General features: G+C 59.1%; 1 protein-coding gene across 5 annotated transcripts; it reads right to left on the bottom strand.

The window, feature by feature from the left end:
• Positions 1-830: 830 nt before the first annotated feature.
• Positions 831-21,831, bottom strand: SIRT2 (sirtuin 2). 5 transcript variants are annotated; one of them, XM_055145825.1, is made up of 16 exons: positions 21,708-21,812; positions 20,878-20,924; positions 17,346-17,394; positions 17,083-17,196; positions 14,323-14,364; positions 14,083-14,189; positions 13,937-13,993; positions 13,074-13,142; positions 4,771-4,900; positions 2,901-2,960; positions 2,649-2,704; positions 2,489-2,565; positions 2,362-2,413; positions 1,764-1,834; positions 1,605-1,671; positions 831-1,491 (listed from the first exon to the last, which is right to left on the bottom strand). In XM_055145825.1, exons 1-16 carry the CDS (start codon positions 21,721-21,723, stop codon positions 1,354-1,356), a joined length of 1,152 nt encoding a protein of 383 aa, XP_055001800.1. In that variant the 5' UTR covers positions 21,724-21,812; the 3' UTR covers positions 831-1,353. The 5 variants fall into 5 exon arrangements, with proteins under 5 accessions (XP_055001800.1, XP_055001801.1, XP_055001804.1 ...); XM_055145826.1 differs by lacking the exon at positions 21,708-21,812 and adding an exon at positions 21,508-21,525; XM_055145829.1 differs by lacking the exon at positions 20,878-20,924 and having other exon boundaries at positions 21,708-21,831.
• Between the last annotated feature and the right edge of the window lie 146 nt (positions 21,832-21,977).

Below are 21,977 nucleotides of genomic sequence, written 5' to 3' on the forward strand. Positions count from 1 at the left end.
CACCCCACCCCCCTCCCTTCTCCCATCTTGCTAGGGGTGGACACAGGTCTGGACGACACAACAGCCCAGCACACACAGGGTCCCACTGCATCCTAGGAAGTTCTAGGCTCAGGGTCCTAGAAAGGGGTGGAGTGGGGATGGGGGCCGGAGGGGGCGGGGAAGGGAGGTGAGGGCCCCATGGGAGCCAGGCGGCTGCCTGGTCCCCAAGGGCCACGGCGGGGAGCCGGGGAGCTGTGAAGATGCTGGGTCCCTGGGGGCCCTACCTGTTCCGGAGAAGAGGCCTGAGACAGCAGAAGCGAAAGTCAGTCTGGGCCAGAGGAAGTGGGGTGCAGGGGAAGAGGCGGGGCTGCGGCATCTGAAATCTACCTGCTTCCCCTTTGAGGGGGTGGGGAGCTCTGGGCTGAGGTGAGCAGGCTCCGGACCAGGGGGCCCTGTGAAGTGGAGACCCCCCCACCCACCTGACCTAGCTCCCACGCCCCACCGTCCCTGGCAGCACCCCTCACTTTCTTTTTTATCTATTTATTTATTTATTTATTTATTTTTTGCTTTTTTGGGGTCACACCCAGCAGGGTTACTCCTGGCTTTGCACTCAGGAATTACTCCTGGCAGTGCTTGGGGGGACCATATGGGATGCCGGGGATCGAACCCGGGTAGGTCGCGTGCAAGGCAAACGCCCTACCCGCTGTGCTATCGCTCCGGCCCCCACCCCTCACTTTCTTGTGAAAGCCCGAGATGGCCCGGGGTCCGCACCCCCCCCCCAGCTGCCTCCCGTGTGCGCGCCCACGCAAGAGAAGACAAGAGCCAGACAAGACGGACGAGACAGACGGCGGTGACTGGTTAGCTCCGAGCGTTTAATTTGTCTCCAGCAGAGAGCAACGGATAGGCTGCCCGTCCCTGCACGGGAAGGGGGCCCCCAAGACGAGGGGGCAGCACCCACTTTGGGAGCTGAGGTTTCCAGGCTCAGACCCCGACCCACGCGGCGAGGGCGTGGGGGCCCATACCCCGGCCCCGGCCAGGCTAGGTTAGGCTCCGTCTGTGTGGCCACAGGCCCCGGGACTCCCATGCTGGGGTGGTTAGCAGTCGGGGAGACCGTCTGGCTGCTGGGAGCAGTTAGGAAATTAGGGGAGGGGGGCGCCTCACCCCTGGGAGGGGCTGGGGCTGTTAGAGACGGCCACCCCCAGTCGGCCCCACGGTGTTAGACTGGTCAGGGTTCTGGGAGATGGGGGGCACTCGGGCGTGGGCGGGGCTTGATTAAGAGATTGGGGAACTGTTCAGCGCGTCCAGAGGAGGAGAGCTATAAGTTAGAGGGGCTGCCCTGAAGGAGGTGTGGATCCTGCAGGGGACACGCCATGGTCACTGGGTCTGCTCCTTGGCGGGGGGTGGGGAGGCCCCGGGAGAAGGCCCTGAGGTGGAGGTGGGGTTGGGGCTCCTTGGTTCTGCCTGGGCATCGATGCGGGCATGCTCCTTCCGGACCAGCTCCTCCAGCTCCTTCTGCAGGGAGTGAGAGGCCAGGTCACTACACCTCAGGGGCCCGGCCCGGGGGTGGGGGGGTGGGGGGAGAGGATGTGGTGGTGGGGGTGGATAGAGGGGTGCAAGCTCCTCACCTTCCATCCCAGGAGGTCGGCAAGGGCCAGGCAGCCCTGGTCGCAGTCACCCAGCCAGGCCACGTCCCTGCGGCAGGGGTTGGGGGGTAGTCAGCCCCCAGCCTGTCCTCCGCCACCCCCTCCCCTGCACCGCTGTGCTCACCACAGGCCAGGCCTCACCTGTAGGCCTTCTTGGAGTCAAAGTCCATGCCGCCTCCCATGCCCATCATCATCCCCAGGAACGGGTCCGTCTGCGGGGAAGGTGAGGGGTCGGGGGCTCATAAGAGCGCAGAACCCCCCTCCCCCACACAAGTCTGGAGGACTCCCCCACCCCAATCGCCTTCTTTGTGGTGCGGGGCGCCCCCTAGTGGTGCCTGCGAGGGAACTGCCCAAGCCATGTCCAGGGAACGGCCCTCCCAAGGGGGTGCGGGGTTGGGGTTGGGGGGGTCTTCTTCTTTGAGGCTCAGTTGCTCAAGAACAGAAACGACCTCGGGGGCCCAGGGACTCTGAGTGTGTGTGGGAGACCGGTGCGTGTGCACGTGCGCACAAGTGAATGTGTGCGGGCACCTGCGTGCGAGCGTGTGCGGGCCTGCAGGAGCGTGTGCACATCTGTGTGGGTGCTAGAGAGGGGGTGTGTGCAGGTGTGTGCACGCGTGACCGTGCGTGCACGCTGTGTGTGCGCATGCTGCGTCTGGGTGTGCGTGCTTGTGCACGCGCGCCTGCTGCAGGCACGCTGTCAGGGCATGGCTGGAGAAGGCGCGTCCACGAAGCCCCTCACCTGGCCACTCTTCTCCTTGTTGATGAGCAGGCGCGGGGTGGAGAGGGGGGCCCTGCGGGAAGATGCCGTGAGCCCCCCTGTTCCGGCGCCCAGTGCCCCGCCCCCGCCCCGCCCCCTGCCCACCTACTTGCTGATGAGGGAGGCGAAGGGCTGCACCTGCAGGGAGGTGCCCATGATGATGAGGAGGTCCACCTTCCGGAAGTCCTGCGAGGAAGCAGCCAGTGAGGCGTGGGGTGGGGGGGAGCAGGGAGGGGGGGCCGGCCGGGTCGGGTGTGGGGGACACTCACCGACTGCAAGCAGGAGAAGAAGCGCGCCGGCAGGTTCTCGCCAAAGAAGATGATGTCTGAGGCCAGAGACAGGACAGACACACAGACACAGAGAAAGGATGGATGGGGGTGGGGGGGAGGAGAAACTGGTGATGTGGCTGGCCAGGCCGGCAGGAGCCACTTACCCTCAGGTTTGGGGTGACCCTGTGGGCATGCATAAGTGTGTGTGTGTGGGGGGTCCCTCCTCCCTGGCCACCCCTCACCCCTGCTCACCAGGCTTCACCAAGCTCTGACACTTCTCACACTTGGGAGTCACCTCGGAGAAGATCTTCTCTGGGGAAGGGGACAGTGAGGAAGGTGAGGACCTCCCCCCCTCCGCTCTCCACGGGTCCGTCCGGGCCCCGGGTGCCCCCTGTGCCTGGCGCAGAAAGAGCCTCCTTTCTGTTTTAGGGTTGGGTGTTTGGGTGACACCTGCGGGTGCTGGGGGAACCGAGTTGTGCCAGGGACCAACCCTGGGCCTCCCACAGGCAACGCGTAAGTCCAGCCCTTTGGGCTATTTCTCCAGCCCGGCCTCCCTGCTTAGAGAGCCCCACCCGCGCCCCGCACCTGTCCACATTGCTGGAGGGAGGGACGCGGAGGGGCAGACACTCGACTGTGCCCTTCTCGCCCGGGTTCAGGGGGGCGGCAGCAGAGGGAGCGGAAAGGGCACACTGGGATAAAGCCGGTTTCCCTGGGTTCCCCCCCCCCTTCTGCAGCAGCCCCTCCCCCGCCCCCGCCGACCTTTTAACTTTGCCCCTCATTGCTTATCCATCAAGGCAGCGGAAAGCACCATGGGCGCGGCCACCCTCAGGGTCCCTGTGTCCATTCGCCCACCCTCCAGGGCTCCTGTCCTCCCTGCACCCCAGCTCCCGGGGGTCGCCCTGTCTGGTGGGAGGCAGAATGGCACAGTGTTCCTGCAGCTGCCCATCAGGGGGCTATTCAGGACACCCGGGATGCAGCTGTCCCCTGCCGGACACGGGGGCTCTGTCCAGTGGCACAGAGAGCTGCAGAATAAGTTTCCACGGGCGACATCGGTGCTTCTCGGCTGGCACAATGGGGGCCAGACACGGGCGGGTGCCCCCGTGATGGGGGCCAGCCGGCTTGTGGGGTTTCTTGGGACACTGCCCTGACCCGCAGGGCCCATGACGTCTGTGAGTCCTGCCCGCTGCGCACCTCGGGACACCCCCACCTCCCTTCCCGTCCTGCCAGCCTGGAGCTGGTATCATACATCACAGGTCCTGAGCCCGCTCTGGTTCAGTGGCCCTACAGGGGTCGGAGCTGCAGGGCTGGGGGAGTGAGGAGGGCTTTTTTCTGTCAAGCAGTAAAAGTTTTTAAAAAAATTTTTTTTTTGTTTTTGGTATTTGGGTCACACCCGGCGATGCACAGGGGTTACTCCTGGCTCATGCACTCAGGAATTAATCCTGGCAGTGCTCGAGGGACCATATGGGATGCAGGGAATCGAACCCGGGTCGGCCGTGTGCAAGGCAAACGACCTACCCGCTGCGCTATCGCTCCAGCCACCAAGATTTTTTAAATTTTGATCTTGGGGCATAGCTGCTAGCACACTCCCCCCCCCGTCCCCCCCCACACACACTCGAGTGTGTGTGCAGAGATGGAAGTAGTTTATATTGCAGAAAGCTCTTTGGACAATTCTGCTCTACTAGGACGGGGGTGTAACCAAGGCAGGATGGGGTCACAGCACCCACAGAATAAGAGTCAAGGGATCCAGAACCTGGGGGCCGGCTCTGTGGGAGGCGCAAACTGGCTAACACCTTGAATGAACCCCCTTCTCACCGGGCTGTGAGGGGTGCTGGATGCAGTGAACCCTCAAAGCCACCTCCAATATTGGGGGGTTGCTATTATCTACTCACGAGGACAGGGGAGAGGAGAAGGATCAAAGGGCAGGTGCTCATCCTGTGGCGGTTGGAGCCCCGAGTTCCATCCCCAGCACCGACAGGAGCGATCCCCAGGCATAAGCCGGGCGTGCCCCCCCCCAAAATCAAAACAAACCAGAAATGAGGTGTCGCAATGGGGCAGGACAGGAGCCCTGTGCAGTTCCTGGAGTGGCGGTGGGGACGGACGGTGGGGAGTCAGGGGCGCTCACCTTTCATCCAGCTCAAGGGGTACTCCTGCCGGCACAGCGGGCTGACGCAGTGTGACGTGTGGAAGGTGCCGTGGGCCTCCACCAAGTCCTCGGGTTCCAGCCCCGCAACACGCTCCAGGGTGTCGATGTTCTGCAAGGAGGCATGGGCGGGATCTGATCACCCTGTCAGATGGTGGCACAGGGAGCCTCGGGGCCAGGGCAAGGAGGGAGGGCCGGCCCAGTTGCATGGCTGCAGAAACTCTCCTGTCCTCTCTGCTCTTTCTCAGTTTGGCTGTGACAGGGATCGAACCTGGGGCCTCACGCACGCAAGGTTAGAGCTCAGTTGCTGAGTTACAGTCCTGGTGCTCCTGTCCATGTAGAGAGGGCGATTCAGTCACAGTGCCGGGCCAGGGATGTGTGTCGCACGCTCACAAGCACCTGATTTTGACCCCAGCACTGCGTGGTTCCCTCAGTACTGACGCATCACAAGGACCAAACTCTGAACTGTGAGGACTGGAACCATAGCACCGCAGGAAGGACGTTTGTCTTGTATGCAGCCAACCTGGCTGTGACCCTTGGCATCCCGTATGGTCCCCCGAGCCCACCAGGAGTGATCCCTGAGTGAAGAGTCAAGAGCCACCCCTGAGCACCATGGGGTGTGGCGCAAAAATCAAACCAAACCAACAAACAAAAAACAGCAAAAAAAAAAAAAAGTCACAGCCAGAAACGCAGTTCTGAGACAGAGCGCTTGTCTGGCATATGCCAGTTCTCTCCTCTGCAACACACACACACACACACACACACACACACACACACACACATACACTGTCTCATGGGAGACAGTGGGTCCAGGCCCAGTTGGAGGGCCCTGCCCCTGTGGTGTTTGGCTGCAGACTCGTCCATTCTGCCAGTTTTACAGAAACGCCCTTTTGTTCCACCCAGACTCTGTCTCGCTGCTACCAGACTGAAACCCATGGCAATCCTCGGTGCATGGCTCCAAGGTCTCCACTGTCCCCCGACCCTCCTCCCAGGTGGTGGCCTTGTGCAGTGCTCAATGCACAGCTGGATGTGGCGGCTTCGGCCAAGTACTAACATAAACCTGTAACCAGGGCGCAGGTCTGGGTGGAAACCCACCATTTTCTTAGTTAGCAACCAGGCTGCTTACTGGGATCTAGTGCCAGGGTGGCTGAAGCCTGCATGTGTGTGTGTGTGTGTGTGTGTGTGTGTGTGTGTGTGTGTGTGTGTGTGTGTGTGTGTGTGTGTGTGTGTGTGTGTGTGTGTGGTGTTGGGGGTGGGAGGCACACACAGCAGTGCTCAGGGCTTACTCTTGGCTCTGGGATCTGCAATCACTCTGGCGGGGGATTGGGAGACCGTACGTGCCGTGGGGGGATTGAGCCCATGTTGGCTGATGCAAGGCGGGCACCCTACCTGCTGCATTATCCCTCCAGCCCCTCCTGCATGGTTTTTGTTTTTTTTTTTAAAGAAAACAAAGAGATAATTTTGCTTCTGCAGCTGACACTCCACTCCTCTGTCACAGAGATCTCTGTGTCCCACCCCTCTGCAGCTGCTCTTGTCGGGGGTCTCGGGAGCTGCAGATGGCCGGTCCCTGTCCCACAGCTGTGCCTTGCGGCTTCCCAGAGACGTGGCCAACCACAGGCGGCGCTTCTTTCCCTGACCAGATGGCCCCAACTGCCCTCTGCTCGGCGCCAGCAAGCAGCTTGTCCTCAAACATGCAGACAAGAGTCAGCTGTACCCCCCCCCGTCCGCCACCCCCGCCCTGCTGGCTTTCCCACCACTGTCCGCTCCCACGGGGCGGGCTGTGCAGTGTGAATGGTGAATGCAGAGCTGGAGGAGCGTGAACAAGAACTGCCCGGTGACGGTCATTCTTCTTCCCTCTTTTATTTTATTTATTTTATTGATTTGTTTGTTTGTTTGGGGGCCACACCCAGCAATGCTCAGAACTTATTCCCGGCTCTGAGCTCAGGGATCACTCCTGGCCAGCTCAGGGGACCATATGGGGTGCCGGGGATCAAACCTAGGTCGTCTGTGTGCACAGCAAACATCCTACCTGCTGTGCTATCTCTCCGCCCCTCTTTTATTTTATTAAAAAAAAATTTTTTTCCCCTAAGGGGGAGAATGTTTGGTAATGCTGAGGGGTTACACCTGTCTCTGTGCTCAAAAATCACTTCTAGGGCCGGAGTGATAGCACAGTGGGTAGGGCGTTTGCCTTGCACACGACCGACCCGGGTTTGATTCCCAGCATCCCATATGGTCCCCGAGCACCGCCAGGGGTAATTCCTGAGTACAGTAGCCTGAGCATCGCTGGATGTGACCCAAAAAGTTTAAAAAAAAAAAAAAGGTGAGAGCAGAGGGCAGCAGCAGTGTTCCTGGGAGGGACAAGGACCCAGAAAGTTCTCTGCTGAAGGCCAGGAGGCAGACTGATGTCACCATCTGGGAACAGGCCCAGAGGCTACCCCCCTCCCCACACCCCACGGGAAATAGGCGGGGAGGGGCCTGGGCCAAGGCAATACCTTCTCCCAGAGCAGCCTCAGCTGGCGCCCGCTGAGAAATCTTTGCCAGTGTTTGTTTGGCCGCATCTGGCAGTGCACAGGGGCCACTCCGGGCGGTTTGGGGATGCTGTGTGGTGCTGGGGAGGGAACAGGGGTGGGCTGTGTGCAAGGCGAGTGCCCTACCCGCTATATTATCTCTACCCGCTGTCTTATCTCTCTGGCCCACTGTATTATCTCTACCGCTATATTATCTCTCTGACCCACAATCTCTGCAGTTTTATTTATTTCCTGTGGGTTTAAAACCTTGGCTCGCTTCTCAGGGAGGGCAGTGTCCCACGCAGTGCTCACGAGGCCCCAGGGACCCCACGGGCGACCCTCCGCCATTCAGGCTGGTGGTATAACGCAAGGACCTGGGGCGGCAGTGCTGCTTGGGCCCTGCAGAGGTGGGGAGACCCAGACCATCCTGTGACACTGGGGCCCTCCAGGGCTGCACCCAGCGGTGCTGGGAGGACTGGCGTCTAGGAATCCTTGTACTATCTCCAGGCCCCATGTGGCTCACTTTTCATTCCACGACTTCATATCGGGGGTTGGAGAAATGGTACAATGAGTAGGGCGCTTGCCTCACATGCAGCCGACCTGGGTTCAATCCCCAGCATCCCATAATGAGCCCCGAACCTCATCAGGAATCCCTGAGCACTACTAAGTGTGGTCCCACACACACACACACACACACACACACACACACACACACACACAAACACTCTCTCTCTCTCACATAAAAAAGAAAAACCAGCATACTGCTAATTGAAACACCATCTATGACAGCTTGTTAAAAGGTCAACTAGGGGCTGGAGTGATAGCACAGTGGGTAGTGCGTTTGCCTTGACACAGCCCACAGCTGACCTGGGTTCGACTCATTCATATAGTCCCCCGAGCACCTCCAGGAGTAATTCCTGAGTGCAGAGCCAGGAGTAACCCCTCTGTATTGCTGGGTGCGACCCAGAAAGAAACAATAACAAAGTCAACTTGGGACTGGAGTGATAGCACAGCGGGTAGGGCATTTGCCTTGCATGTGGCCAACCCGGGTCTGATTCCCAGCATCCCATATGGTCCCCTGAGCACTGCCAGGGGTAATTCCTGAGTGAAGAGCCAGGAGTGACCCCTGTGCATCGCCGGGTGTGAACTAAAAAGCAAAAAAAAAAAAAGTCAACTAATCCTACCAAGTTTTGTTCTACTTAATAAAAATATATTTCCCAGGGCTGGAACGATAGCCCAGTGGGTAGGGCATTTGCCTTGCACGCGGCTGACCTGGGTTCGATTCCCAGCATCCCATATGGTCCCCCGAGTGCTGCCAGGAGTAATTCCTGAGTGCATGAACCAGGAATAACCCCTGAGCATTGCTGGGTGTGACCCAAATAGAAAAAAAAAATTCCCTAGGGCTGGAGAGACAGAGGTGCACACGCTTGGCAGTCATGGCGCTCCCCGCGGTGCTCTCAGGTCGTGCCAGGGGCTGCACGCTCTGTGGTGGCACTGGCAGTCCTGCAGAGTGGAGCTGCTGGGTCTGTCCTTGGACTGGAATCAGACTCACGACCTCAGACTGTCCAGGCAGAAGCTTGGAGCCATGGAGCCACCTCCCACCCCGGTCCTGAGGGTGATTTCTGAAGAGCAGGAAAGACAGCAGAGCAGGAAGGGCACTGGCCTTGCACACAGCTGACCTGGGTTCAGTCCCGGACATCCCATCTGGTTCCCCGAGAGCTGCCAGGAATGAACCCTGAGTGCCTAGCTAGGACTAAGTCCTGAGCACTGCCGGGTGTGGTGCAAAAAACTTAAGAAAAAAAAAAAAGCAGGCTGAAGAGATAGTACAGAAGGGAGGGCGCCTGCCTTGCACACAGCTGACCTGGGTTTGACCCCTGCCACCCCCTGTAGTCCCCTGAGCACTACCAGGAGTGATCCCTGACCATCGCTGGGTATGATCCAAAACATTTCAAAAACTTATTTTTTAAATAAAATAAAAAGCAGGATTTCGGGTGACTGAGTTAGTCGGGCACCTGCCTGGCAGGAATGACAGAATGTGGTCCCTGGCCTGGCCCCACATGTGATTCCCAGTGCGAGCACTGCCACCAAGCGTGTCCTCCCCGCGGAGGGTGGCAACCAAGTCACCATGACAACAGTGAAGGGAAGGGGACAGGACCAAAATAAAACAGACCAAAGGGCAGGAAGCTTCGGGGTGGGGATGCGGCTGGCGGGGCGAGTGGAGAAGCCAGGTTCAGAGGCCGACTTCTAGCGGACCCGGCAGAGACACCGGAATCACACAGGCGCCTGGATGAGCAGCTGCGGGCAGGGCAGGTGTGGAGGACGCTGCTGTGTCCTGGGCGTCACTCCCAGATCCAAGGGCCGCATCATCACAGCTCAGAAAGCAGCACACATGGGGTGTTCCAGAAAGTGGGGTCAAAGTCCAAAACAACGAAGGTTAAAGAGGGCCACAAGTGTGAATGAAACGGTTTCATGAAATGAGAATGAAACTTAAAAAAAAAAATTTTGTGGGCAGTGCTCAGGGCTTACTTCTGGCTCTGGGCTCAGGGATGACTCCTGGTGGGGTCTGGGGGGACCACTTGGATACAGGGTGTGGGGGATCACACTGAGGTTGGCCTTGTACAAGGCAAGCGCCCTACCTGCCACACTAACACTCACGCCCCAAGATTTTGCTTTCTCTTTCTTTTTCTTTTCTTTTCTTTTTTTTTTTTTTTTTTTTTTTTGCTTTCTGGGTCACACCCAGCGAAGCACAGGGGTTACTCCTGGCTCTGCACTCAGGAATTACTCCTGGCGGTGCTGGAGGACCATATAGGATGTTGGGAATCGAACCTGGATTGGCCATGTGCAAGGCAAACGCCCTACTCGCTGTGCTATCATTCCAGCCCTTCTTTTGCCTTTTGTCTTTTTTTTTTTTAGCCGTCTCCGGGGGTGATCTGGAAAGCTTATGGGGGTACCAAGGATTGAACTGGGGATGTGGGGGCTGGAAGAAAAGTAGGGCAGGTAAGGGCACTTGCCTTGCACATGGCTGACCCAGGTTCGACCCTGGCACCCTGTCTGGTCCCCTGAGCCCTGTCAGGAGCACAGTGCCAAGTTCAGCCCCGAGGGGGCTGGAGGGATGACAGAGGGGAGGATGACAGATGCCTGCCTTGCACGCAGCACCCCCCCCCACCTCCCCGCCCCGGGTTCCATACTGGACATCATGCCATATGGTCCCCTAAGCCTCACCAGGAGTAATTTCTGAGTAACCCCTGAGCATAGTGGCGGGTGGTCCAAAACCAAACAAAAATAGGAGTCGACCCTGAGCACCACTGGGTATGGGCTTTCCCCATCCCCCCCCAAAAAAAAAAACCGAAAGGGGGTTGGCCCCATGACTGGCAGTGCCTTTACTCCTGCACTATACCCCCACAACCAGATGAATTCCCTGAAACAGACACAGTTCTCATTGTAACTGTGCCCTTGTGTACGGGACACCCCTCCCCCCCACCCCCATACACAATTCTCCTGGGCCTGCATAACTGTGCTCTCTGCTTCTCACCATCTGCTCCTCGTCCTTCCTGCCCACGGCTCTCCCGGGCCTCAGTGTCCCCGCTCCAGGGCAGGCAGGGGTATCTGCTTTGTGCCGGTCAGCAGGGCCTGGCACGGCCTAACACTTGGGACAGCCGCCGACAAGTGGGGCTGGCCGGCCGGGCCGTGGGGAGGACGGCCAGAGATCCCGCACAAGTGCCGTTTGTGTGGTGGCCGGACCGCGCAGAGCGCACGGGAAGAAAGGGCAGGCTTATCCTGAGCGCGGGGCTCCCCGGGGGGCCAGGGGGCGGCCCGGACCCTCCCCCAGGACCAGCTGGAGATCCCCAGGCCAGCAAAGGGCGCGCTGGTCCCCCTGCCGGCAGCCGCGCGCACTGCAGGTGCAGGAGTACCCAGAAACGGGACCTCTTTCTGCTCATGAATGGGGGTAGGTGGGTGGGGGTTCTGAGGCATGATTCTATCGCTGCTTCAGCCTGTCCTGGCGTTGGGGGCGGTTGGTTTTGGGGCCATACCTGGCGATGCCCAGGGACTGCTCCTGGCTCTGCGCTCAGGAATCACTCCTGGCGATGATGCGGGACCCTATGGGATGCTGGGGATCGAACCCAAGGCCAGTAAAGCGCGCTCCCCGCTGTGCTATCGCCCCGCGCCCTGTCATGCCATCTCGACGCGTGTTCATGAAGGTCGATGGGGGATGGCAGGAGAGGGGACTGCCAAGAGCAGAGTCTGGAGACTCGCTGTCCAGGGCTGCGCCCATGGCCACAGTGCCGCGCCAAAATCTAATTCATACTAAAAGGCTGAGCCTGGAGAGACTCAAAGGGCCCAAAATGTTTGATTTTTTTTTTCTGTTTTTGGGTAATACTCAGGGTTTACTCCTGGAAGGTTTGGGAAACCACAGGGGTGCCAGAGATTGAACCTGAGTCGGTTTCGTGCAAGGCAAGAGCCCTGCCCGCTGCACTGTCTCTGGCCTTCTCAAAATAATTGCTTTGGATTTTTTTTTTAACCTATTTACTTTGGGACCATATTAGGCAATGCCCAGGGCTGATTCCTGGCTCTGCATAGGACTCACTCCTGGGGGTGCTCGGGGGACCCTATGGGGTGCTGGGAACTGAACTTAGGTTGGCTATATGCATGAGGGTGCCTTAACCCTTCCTGCCCAGACAGTCTTTATTTATTAATTTTTTTTGTTTTGGGGTCACATCGGGCAATGCTCAGGGGTTACTCCTGGTGATGCTCAGGGGACCATACAGAGTGCCGGGGACTGAAACTGGGTCAACTGTATGCAAGGCAAATGCCCGACCCACTGTGCTATGGATCCTGCCCCACAGGCCAATCCTTATTTTATTTTTTTAATTAAAAAAAACTACTTTTTAAATTTTATTTTTATGATGATCTGTTCGGACTGGAGCGATAGCACAGCAGGTAGGGTGTTTGCTTTGTACACGCCGACCCAGGTTCGATTTCTCTGCCCCTCTCGGAGAGCCCGGCCAGCTACCAAGAGTATCCCGCCTGCACGGCAGAGCCTGGCAAGCTACCCATGGCATATTCGATATGCCAAAAACAGTAACAACAAGTCTCACAATGGCGACGTTACTGGTGCCCGCTTGAGCAAATCGATGAGCAACAGGATGGCAGTGTTGACAGTGATACAGTGATGATGATTTGTACAGGGCACTGAACATTCCGACACCAATCCCATTACCAAAATTAAATACTTTTTGTTGTTGTTTTGGGGCTACACCTGGCTCTGCACTCAGGAATTACTCCCGGAGAGGCTCAGGTGGCCATATGGGATGCCGGGGATCAAACCTGGCTTGGCCGCCTGCAAGACCCAGCACCCTCCCTGCCATACTATCTCTCCTGCCCCAACCACAGACAGGACTCTGAAACCTCAAACACAAGTGACAGAAAGATAGAGGCATCTACATTTTCGAAGTTAGAGGTGCAAGCCCAGAAAGACTCCTGCGTATAAAAAGCCCCATAGGGCAGCCCTGGGAAACTCAGAGTCGGCAGGTTTTGCCAGGTCAAGTGCTTTTGGGGTGATCTCCGAAAAACCCTAATCAATACCAGGTTCCCCTCAGATGGCGGGACCCTCCCTGCGGGAGCTTGCTGGACCAAGGAGGATGGAAGACAGCTGAGGGGGGTGGGGAGGGTCATGAGCGCTGCGGTCACGTGACGGGCAGCACTGCGCTCTGGGCCTGCTGGGCCCTGCTTCGGCGGCCCCCACCCCGACAGCCCCCCCAGCCCTGCTGGCCCCCCTACCTGCGTGTAGCAGCGCTGCAGCAGCCCTTTCTCCTTCAGCAGGCGGATGAAGTAGTGACAGATGGTCGGCTGCAGAGAACAATGGGGCAGGCCTCGGGAATCCCGTCCAGGGGTGGCACCTGCTTCAGCCCTCCCCCTCCCCCCACCTGCCCACTCTGCCCTTCAGTTAGTGCAAGTGCAGGAGCCCAGCACCGGCCCATTTCACAGATGAGGACACTGAGGCCCAGATGGGGAAGCGGATGTCTGCTCCTGCCCCCCCTGGCTGGAGGGGGAAGGAACTGGGGTTTGCACAAAGCCGGTCTGGCTCCAGCATCTGGGCTTTCACCAACTCACAGCCCTGAACAACCTTCCTCCTTGGCTATGTCCGGCTTCATTTTACAGGCGGGCCCAGGAAAGGAGGGGCCAGGAGCAGGAGTCCCACACAGGGCGTCCCGGCCTCCCAGCCAGGGCCCAGGGACTTAATGGCCCTCGGACATTTTGTTTTGCTTTGGGGGTCAGACCCAGTTATGCACAGGGCTTACTCCTGGCTCTGCACTCAGGGATCACTCCTCACGGTGCTGGAGGACCATAGGGGATCCTCCAGTACTGGGGATCGAACCTGGGTCGGCTGCATGTAAGGCAAATTCCCTCCCTGCTGTACTATCATACTGACACCCTCTCTCTTGAAGTGTCTGAGGGTCCAGGGGTCCTTCCCACACCCGCTGTCTGAGAGAGAGAGAGAGAGAGAGAGAGAGAGAGAGAGAGAGAGACGGATAGAGAGGGAGGAGAAGAGAGAGAGAGAGAGAGAGAGAGAGAGAGAGAGAGAGAGAGAGAGAGAGAGAGAGAGAGAGAGAGAGAGAGAGAGAGAGAGAGAGAGAACATACCTTGAACTGCCCAGGATAGAGCTCCTTGGCAAGGGCAAAGAAGGGCTCCGGATGTTTCTGTGGGCGAGACATCGTGGGCAGATGGGCACTCAATATCCACCCACTTCCCGCCCTGTCCGGGCAGACACCCCCAGGCCATCACTCACCTTGAAGAAGCCGATCTCAAAGATGGCCTCGGGGTAGGGCAGCTTGTACTTCTCCAGGTTGGCGTAGAGCCCGGTGGTTGGTGAGCGGAAGTCAGGGATGCCAGAGGCTGGGAAGGAGGGTCATACATGGGGGGCCCCTTCCCATCTATACCACAGGCCCCCCTCCCCAGGTGAGGAACCCCCCACACACGGCTTCTCCCTCCTGGGAGTGGGGGGTTGGGGTAGCAGAGAGGCACTTACACGTGGAGATTCCAGCTCCCACCATACAGATGACCCTGCGGCCTGGGGGAGAAGTGGATGCGTCACGTGATGCACAGGTTGAGGGAGGAACCCCACAGGAACCCCCAGCCCCGGGGCCAGAGCGATATACACAACAGGTCGGGCGTTTGCCTTGGACACGCCCAACACAGGTTTGACTCCTGGCACCCCAAATGGTCCCCTGAGCCTGCCAGAAGTGATCCCTGAGTGGAGAGCTAGGAGTAAGCCCTGAGCACTGCCAGGGGTGGCCTCAAAACTAAATATCAAAAAAGACAAACCCCCACAGCCCCTTTGCTACTCCTTGTGCACCAACTTCCCGGATACGATGATGATTCTGCCGTCCCCGTGGAACAAATGGGTAACAGAGGCGTGGAAAGGGGAAAGGGGACTGACCCAGTGCCAACAGGTGGAGAGCCTGGCATGGGGACAGAGAGTCCAGTGCTTAGGACGGGGCCCGCTGACGAGAAAGGGCTGTGCAGAGACAAGCGTCTCACTAGATCTACTCAAAACCAGTCTGAGAATGGTTCTGTGGGTTTTCCCGTTGCGGGAAGTGGCGCCCCCACGCCCACCCCCACCCCACCAGGGCCACCAGTTATTAAAAACAAAGTCTTGGGGTAGGGGTGGTGAGGGCTCAATCCTGGCACCTCACCTAGTGCCCCAGAATCTGAGCGGAAAGCCCAGAGCAAGCCCCTCGCATGGCTGGGTGTGGCCCCAAAATGACAAACAGAAACAAATCTTTGTGGGGGAGGGGGCTTGAAGCCACAGTACAGCAGGAAGGGCGTCTGCCTTGCAAGCGGTGGACCTGGTTGCAATCCCTGGCACCCCCCACCCACCCCAAGCCCTTCCAGGAGCGGTCCCTGAACGCAGTCAGGAGTAAGCCCTGAGCATTGCTGGGGGTGGCCCCCAAACCAGAACCAACCAAACAAACAAAACCCCCAAGTCCTTGGACACATCTGGGGTGATCCTCTACTTTTGTCAGGTTCGACCGTTCCTGGGACCCCCGACCCCCTCCCATCCTCTCAGGCTGACACGATCAAGTGCCAGCACACACCCACTGCCCAGGAATCTGGGGGCTTTTAGGGACCCACCACATGGCTGGCCACACTCAGCCCACAGCCCGAAACCAGGGGAGCAGGCAAGGCCTTCAACCCGGCCCTCCTGCTCGGCAGCCCTGGGGTCTCGGTCAGTCCGAAGGACCCCTCTGGGGTCTGTTGGCTCTGTCTCGGTCTACACAGTCCTGCACCCGTGGCCACTGTGGTCACTGTGACTCTCGGAGTCGATGCTCCCTGAGCTCCTAGAGCCCCGAGGTTCACATGTTTAGAAGCACAGCATCCCTGAATATTGGGGTGCGGCCTGGGGGGCCTCCATGGTGCAGGAGGACTCAATCCACACCTACCCGGGGTGTGAAAATGGCCTGTGGCCTCCTTAGCGGCTGGAGGGCACAGCCCTGCCACGCAGCTGCGGGACAGCCCCACGTGTCCGAGCTCTGGGGGTTCGCCTAAGCAAAGTGAGTCTGCTGCCTCTGTGGCCAGACCCGGGGGGAGGGACCCTGTGCTCTGGACTCAGCCGGGCTGGGGTCCTTCCCAGCTCTGCCTCTCTCTGGCTGTGACTCACTGTCTCCCCGGGTCTCAGATTCCTCCTCTGTCCAGATCTCTCTGGGCTCCGGGGAACGTCAGCCACAAGAGCTGCAGAGCGGGTAGAGCGCAGGCTTTGCACGCCTGAGGCCCTGGGTCTGATTCCCGGCACCACTAAAACTAATAATAATAAAGATCAAACAAGACGACGCCTGTAAAGGCCTCAGCTTGGGAGCCTGGTAAGCACCCGGCCGGAGCATCACGAGCCCTCAGTGGTGCTTCTCCACAATCTAGGTGCTGGGCACAGAGAGAATCAACGCTGCACCTTCCCCCGGCCCTGAGCACTGGCACATGGCTGCAGCCAGTATCGGGGCCAGCCAAGGGGGGGCCCAGGGCAGGGTGAAGGCCACGACTGGAGGCCAGGGAAACCAGAGAAGGTCTTATCAAGAACAGGCTGTTCTTGGGGGGGTGGGGTGGGCTGGAGCGACAGCACAGCGGGGAGGGCATTCGCCTTGCACAAGGCCGACCCGGGTTTGATCTCTAGCACCCCATAGGGTCCCCTGAGCACCACCAGGAGTAATTCCTGAGTGCAGAGCCAGGAGTGACCTGAGCATCGCTGGGTGTGACCCTCAAGAGTCGAGAGAGAGACAGAGACAGAGAGGAGAGAGACAGAGAGGAGAGAGAGGTGAGAGAGGAGAGCAGAGAGAGGAGAGAGAGACACAGAGAGACAGAGAACAGGCTGTACAGAACCCTCACAGGGATGGCTGCGGTCTGGGTTTTCTGACTCTGGCCACCTGGACTCTCTGTCCACCCCCACAAGCCTCCTTGGGCACTAGCCACGGAGCCCAAGGCTGCAGTGGCTGCGACACCCTCTTCAATCTGTTCCTTGGAGCTGGTCTCTGACTGTCCTCTGCCTTCTGGCGACCAGGCCAGTGAGGGGGGGTCGGAGGAGACGAGACCCAGGGTCTGCACAGTGCACAGACACAGTGACCTGTGGTGCCGGGGAGGGAGCCTGCATCTGACAATGTGAGGAAGCGGGGACAGCCCCCACCCCCACGGCTCAGAGTGGGCTTTAGGGTTGGGGTGGGTCCATGCTGGTGTCTTGTGAGAAGGCGCGTGGGCGGGGGGGGGGGGGCGCCAAGGGGGCGGGGGGGGGCGGGGTACTCACAGCGCTCGCTCTGCATGTAGCGGGACACCCCCTCCAGGGTGAGCTCATCCAGCAGACGCTCTTTCTGGGAGCCCAGACCCAGGGTCTGGGAGAAGAAATTCCGCAGGAAGTCCACTGGCCGCAGGGGAGAGGGCAGTGAGCGTGGGCTGGCCCAGCCAGAGGTCTCGGGGTGCTGGCACCCCAGGTCACAAGCTTCGCGTGTCACCCCCCTTCCTCCCGGCCCGGCCCTGCCCCGCGTCCCTGCGACCAGGAGTGGTACTCACTCTCCGCTTCTCCGCCCACGGCTCCTTCCTCAGCGTCAGAATCAGAGTCCTGGAAGGGGTGGGGGGTGGGGGTGACCAGGCCCGAGAAGTAGGGTTAGGGAGTGGGGGTGCCACCGGGGTTTGGGGGAGGGCTCTGGTTGGCCGGTGGGCCTGAGGGCACGTGCAGGGGGCTTGGGGCAGGCGGGGGCATGAGCTCTGGACTGAGGTTCCGGGGTCCTGCTGCACACAGAGCCGGGGGGTGCTGGGAGGAGGAAGGGGGGTGCCTCCAGAAGCACAGGCCACACTGTTATGTGTGTGCAGCGGTTTGTGGGGGGCACCTCAATCCCTGCAGCCCTCCCAGCCCCACTCACTCCTGGGACAGGGGCCATGGCAGTTCCCCCTGGGTAGTCCTCCTTGCACTGTGGCCAGCCTCCATCTGGCAGCCCCCCAACCCCAGCTTTTCCAACCCTCTGTCTCTTTATCCACTCCTTCCCTCAGCCGGGCTTCCCGTCTGCTCTCAGGGCTCTGTCCTGGCACAACCCCCTCCCGCACCACCGTCCCCTGCGCTACTTGCCTTGGCCATGCCCTCACCAATCCCAAGAGATGCCACCTCTCCCCAGATCTGGGCTCCCATGACACCTCCCTTAGGGTGACCCTCCCCCCTGCCCAACTCCTCACTGCCTAACATCTCCCCCAAATTGCTCCTTCTCCTGGGCCTTGCCTCAGTGTGGGCCCCACACCCCCAAAGTCTAGACACCTCCCGCCTCCCTCCCCCAACTTCCTGTCCGTCCCCCCAAGCTGGTCTGACCTGTCCTCCCCACCCACAGCTCTCCAAGGGCGTGGCATGTCTGGGCTGACCCCCCACTTCCCCCCCTCTAAAATCCTTTCCCTAGGGATGATAGCATAGCAGGTAGGGCGTTTGCCTTGCTTGTGGCCGACCCGAGTTTGATCACCAACATCCCATATGGTTCCATTCCCATCATCCCATATGGTCCTCCGAGCACCGCCAGGAGTGATTCCTGAGTGCAGAGCCAGGAGTAATCCCTGAGCATTACTGGGTGTGTCCCCCACCCCCCCAAAAAAAGGCAAAAAAAAAAGCCCCTTTCCCCATTTATTGTATCTTCTAGGGCAACGCTGCCATCCAGCCGGGCTCGCCCAGTGCTCAGGGTAGGATCTGGCTTCTGGCCGGGGCTCCTGAGCCAAATGAAGCCCCTCTATGCATGGCCAAGGTGGGGCCGTGCAGGGCCCAACTCACTCTCCTGCCTCCAACAACCCCCTCTCTCCCCTCACTCACATTCGGGGAGTGGGGGCCCACACCTTAAACTGGAAGCTCCCTTCCTTCCCAAGATACTTCACAGGTTTTAGCTGTCAGGCACTTTTGCCTGAGTATGTCCCCCTCCCCCATTAGTCATTATTAACAGAAATGGTTATTCCCCCAGAGTTTTGCTCCGAACAGAAAAATCATGTAGGGGGAGTCTCCTGAGCACCGCCAGGAGTAATTCCTGAGTGAAGAGCCAGGAGTAACCCCTGAGCACTGCCGGGTGTGTTCCCAAAAACAAAGGGAAAAAAAATTCATTCTTAGGCTGTGGAGATGGTACAGTGGGAGTCATAACACCCGGTTTGCATGCAGAAGCCCTGAGTGTGAGTCCCAGAATTGCATGGTCCCTAGAGAACCACTGGGCAGGGCTCCAAACCCCAAATAAAGAAATAAACATGGATCGGGAGCAATAGTACAGCAGGTAAGGAGCTTGCCTTGCAAGTGGCCGACCTGGGCTTGATCCCCAGCATCCCATAAGGTCCCCTGAGCACTGCCAGGAGTGATTCCTAAGTGCAGAGCTAGGAGTTACCCTGAACATCGTCTGGTGTTACCCCAAAACAAAAATAAAAACAAAAACAAACAATAAAGAAATGAACATGGGCTGGAGTGACGGTACAGCAGGTCAGTCGCTTGCTTTACATGTGGCTGACAATCCCTGGCACCCGATATGGTCCCCTTAGCCCTGCCAGGAGTGATCCCTGAATGCAGAGCCAGAAGCAATTAACTAACCTGAGCATTGCTGGTGAGACCCTCCCCCCAACCCAAAATTAATAAATAGATCGACAGATAAACAAAATTCATTCTTAGTCCAGAAGGTCATACTATGCTGTCCCGTCATTTTCTGCAGCCATCTAGGACAGATCCCCCTTCCCAGTCGGCAGCGGGGCCACAGACAGGGTCCCCGAACAGGCTCACTAGACCACCTGCTGCTCGCCACCCACATCCAGGCCCTCTCTAGCCCTGGTTACTCACAGCACAGCACCGCAAATCAACAGAATGTCTGGCTCTGGCACCTTTGTAGCAACAAACCTTGTCTCTTGACACTGGTTAACCAGCTGTGCAGAAGCTCTGACACGGGGGCCAGAGAGATAATACAGCGGGTAGGGTGGCCGGGTTGCCTTGCATGCGGCTGACCTGGGTTCGATCCCCGGCATCCTATGTGGTCTCCTGAGCCCACCAGGAGTGATTCCTGAGTGCAGAGCCAGGAGTAAGTCCTGAGCACTGCCCGGTATGGCTGACAAAAACAGCAACAACAGCAAAAGAAGCCGTGACACCTTCTGGCCCTGTCTGGAAGGTGCCTTCTCCCCAGTTCCTGCCCTGGCCCACTCTAGAAGCTTCCCTGGACCTGGCGGCTGGGGCTGCTGGCACGCAGGCAGTGGGGCTCTGTAGAAGGCTTTGCCTCAGCAGGTGGGCGCAGGCAGGCTAAAGGGGGGGTTGGAGGAGCCCCAAAGCCTCCCTCCCTGCTCCTATGGTCAGACAGAGGGACAGAGGCAAATTCTTCAGCTACTCTGCCTCCAATGCCTCATCTGTCAAATGGCCCTAGACCTGCTGCCCACCCAACTCCGTCCAACAGAAAGTGGGGCGCAAAACTGCCAGAAGAGCCCTAAGACACCAACCCTGATCCCCTCAATCTGGCCACTGACTCCTGAACTATCAGCCCACCGCCCCACCCAGGCTGCACCTAACACCAGCCCTAAAATTTGAAATCACCCCTCACTTGGTACAATGCATCGGAAACTTGGGGTGCACCCCAGACCCACCTGGGGTTCTTCCAGGAATGGGCCTGGCAGATCCCTCCCCACCCACCAACCCCCTACCACAAAAACCGACTCTGAGGTCCCAAGGGGCTCTGAGCTATCATCACCCCAGAGGGTCACTTTCCTGTCCCTTGTACCACCAGTCCAGGAGAGCCCTGAGTTTGGGATCAAATCAGAGACCTGCCACTCCCTGGCCCAGCACAGGTGAGGTTCAGAGAGAGGGGCGGGGAGAGGGAGCGAGGAAAGAGGAACATTTTGGGAGGGCAGAGGGGGCTCCAGGCCACACACCCCATTTACATAGTACCCCCAAACCACCATTCCCTGGAGGCTGACCTGGGAATGAGGCTCGGGCAGCAAGCTGAGTGCCCAGGGAACTGTCTTTCCCCTGCCACCTCCCTCCCACCCACCCTCACCCCCCACTGGGGAGTGCAAACAAGTCCAACTCTCTCCTTCCCTCCACCCTTGCCCCCCATCTCACCTGCGCCTCCTGCACCTTCCCTGTCTGGGTCTCCACAGGGTCAGAGGCTGGGGGAGCAGATGTGGTTATAGAGGGGGGAACGGTTAAGGGAGAACTCAGAGCTCCAACGCTGGGGGATGGGGGCAAGAGAACCCCCCTCACTTAGTTATTCCGGGGTAGGAGATGGTGGGCCAAGGCAGGATAGAGGGAGGGGAGGGGGAAAGGCAGAGATTAATGGAGCGATGAGAGCCGGGAAGAGAGTGTGTGAGCCAAGACACGGGCTGGGTGAGAGAAAGGGGATGATCCCGCCTTAGGAAGGAGGTTAGCTAGGTGTTGTACGTGGATGGAGGAGAGTTCTGTTTACGGCCAAAAAGAAGTTTCCCAAGGAAGAGAGGAGACACTCCAGCTGGAGGTGGGTTTGGGGGAGGTGGTGTGCAGGTGGATGTGGGGTTTCCGTGAGGCGCGGGAACTAGGGGGAAGAGACAGGAGGGGACACCCGGGGCTCCGCTAGCATCCCACATAACTACCCCCAACTCCCCTGGCCAACTGGGATCGCGCCAACCTAAGTCCTCAGCAACCCGGGTCCTCAGCAAAGTGCGAGAAATACATGATCACCAGCGATCACGATCACGGCGAACGGGGCGAACATACCCGTGAATTCTCGCGACCCAGACACCCACCGACTTAATCCAATGGATCACTTGGCGATTGTCCCGAACCCCACTCCTCTCCCTTTCCCCGTCCAGCCGCAAGGCAGCCGGGATCTCCTGCCCGACCTCGGGCCCCGGGGCCTGCAGCCTTCAGCCAGGCCCCGGCGCGGCCCGACCTTCCCACCCGTGCCCCCGACTCACGGTCCGGCTCGGCCATGGGTGCGGGGCGGGGGCCCTCGGGGCTGTCACCGACTTCTCTGTCCCGTGACGGCACCGGAAACAGGAGGGGCAGACGAGAACTACATCTCCCAGCAGCCACCGCGGGTCCACGCACGTTCTCCGTGAATGCCGAGAGCGCGCCCCTCTCAGGTAAGGAAGACACGCTCTGTCCGGACTACAAGTCCCAGAGCTCCTCGCGCCGGCAGCCATGTTGGTAAAGGGCGCTGGGAAACTGTGGAAACTCCGCCTCAG

This window comes from Sorex araneus, chromosome 8 (genome assembly GCF_027595985.1).
Source record: "Sorex araneus isolate mSorAra2 chromosome 8, mSorAra2.pri, whole genome shotgun sequence".
NCBI lineage: Eukaryota > Metazoa > Chordata > Mammalia > Eulipotyphla > Soricidae > Sorex > Sorex araneus.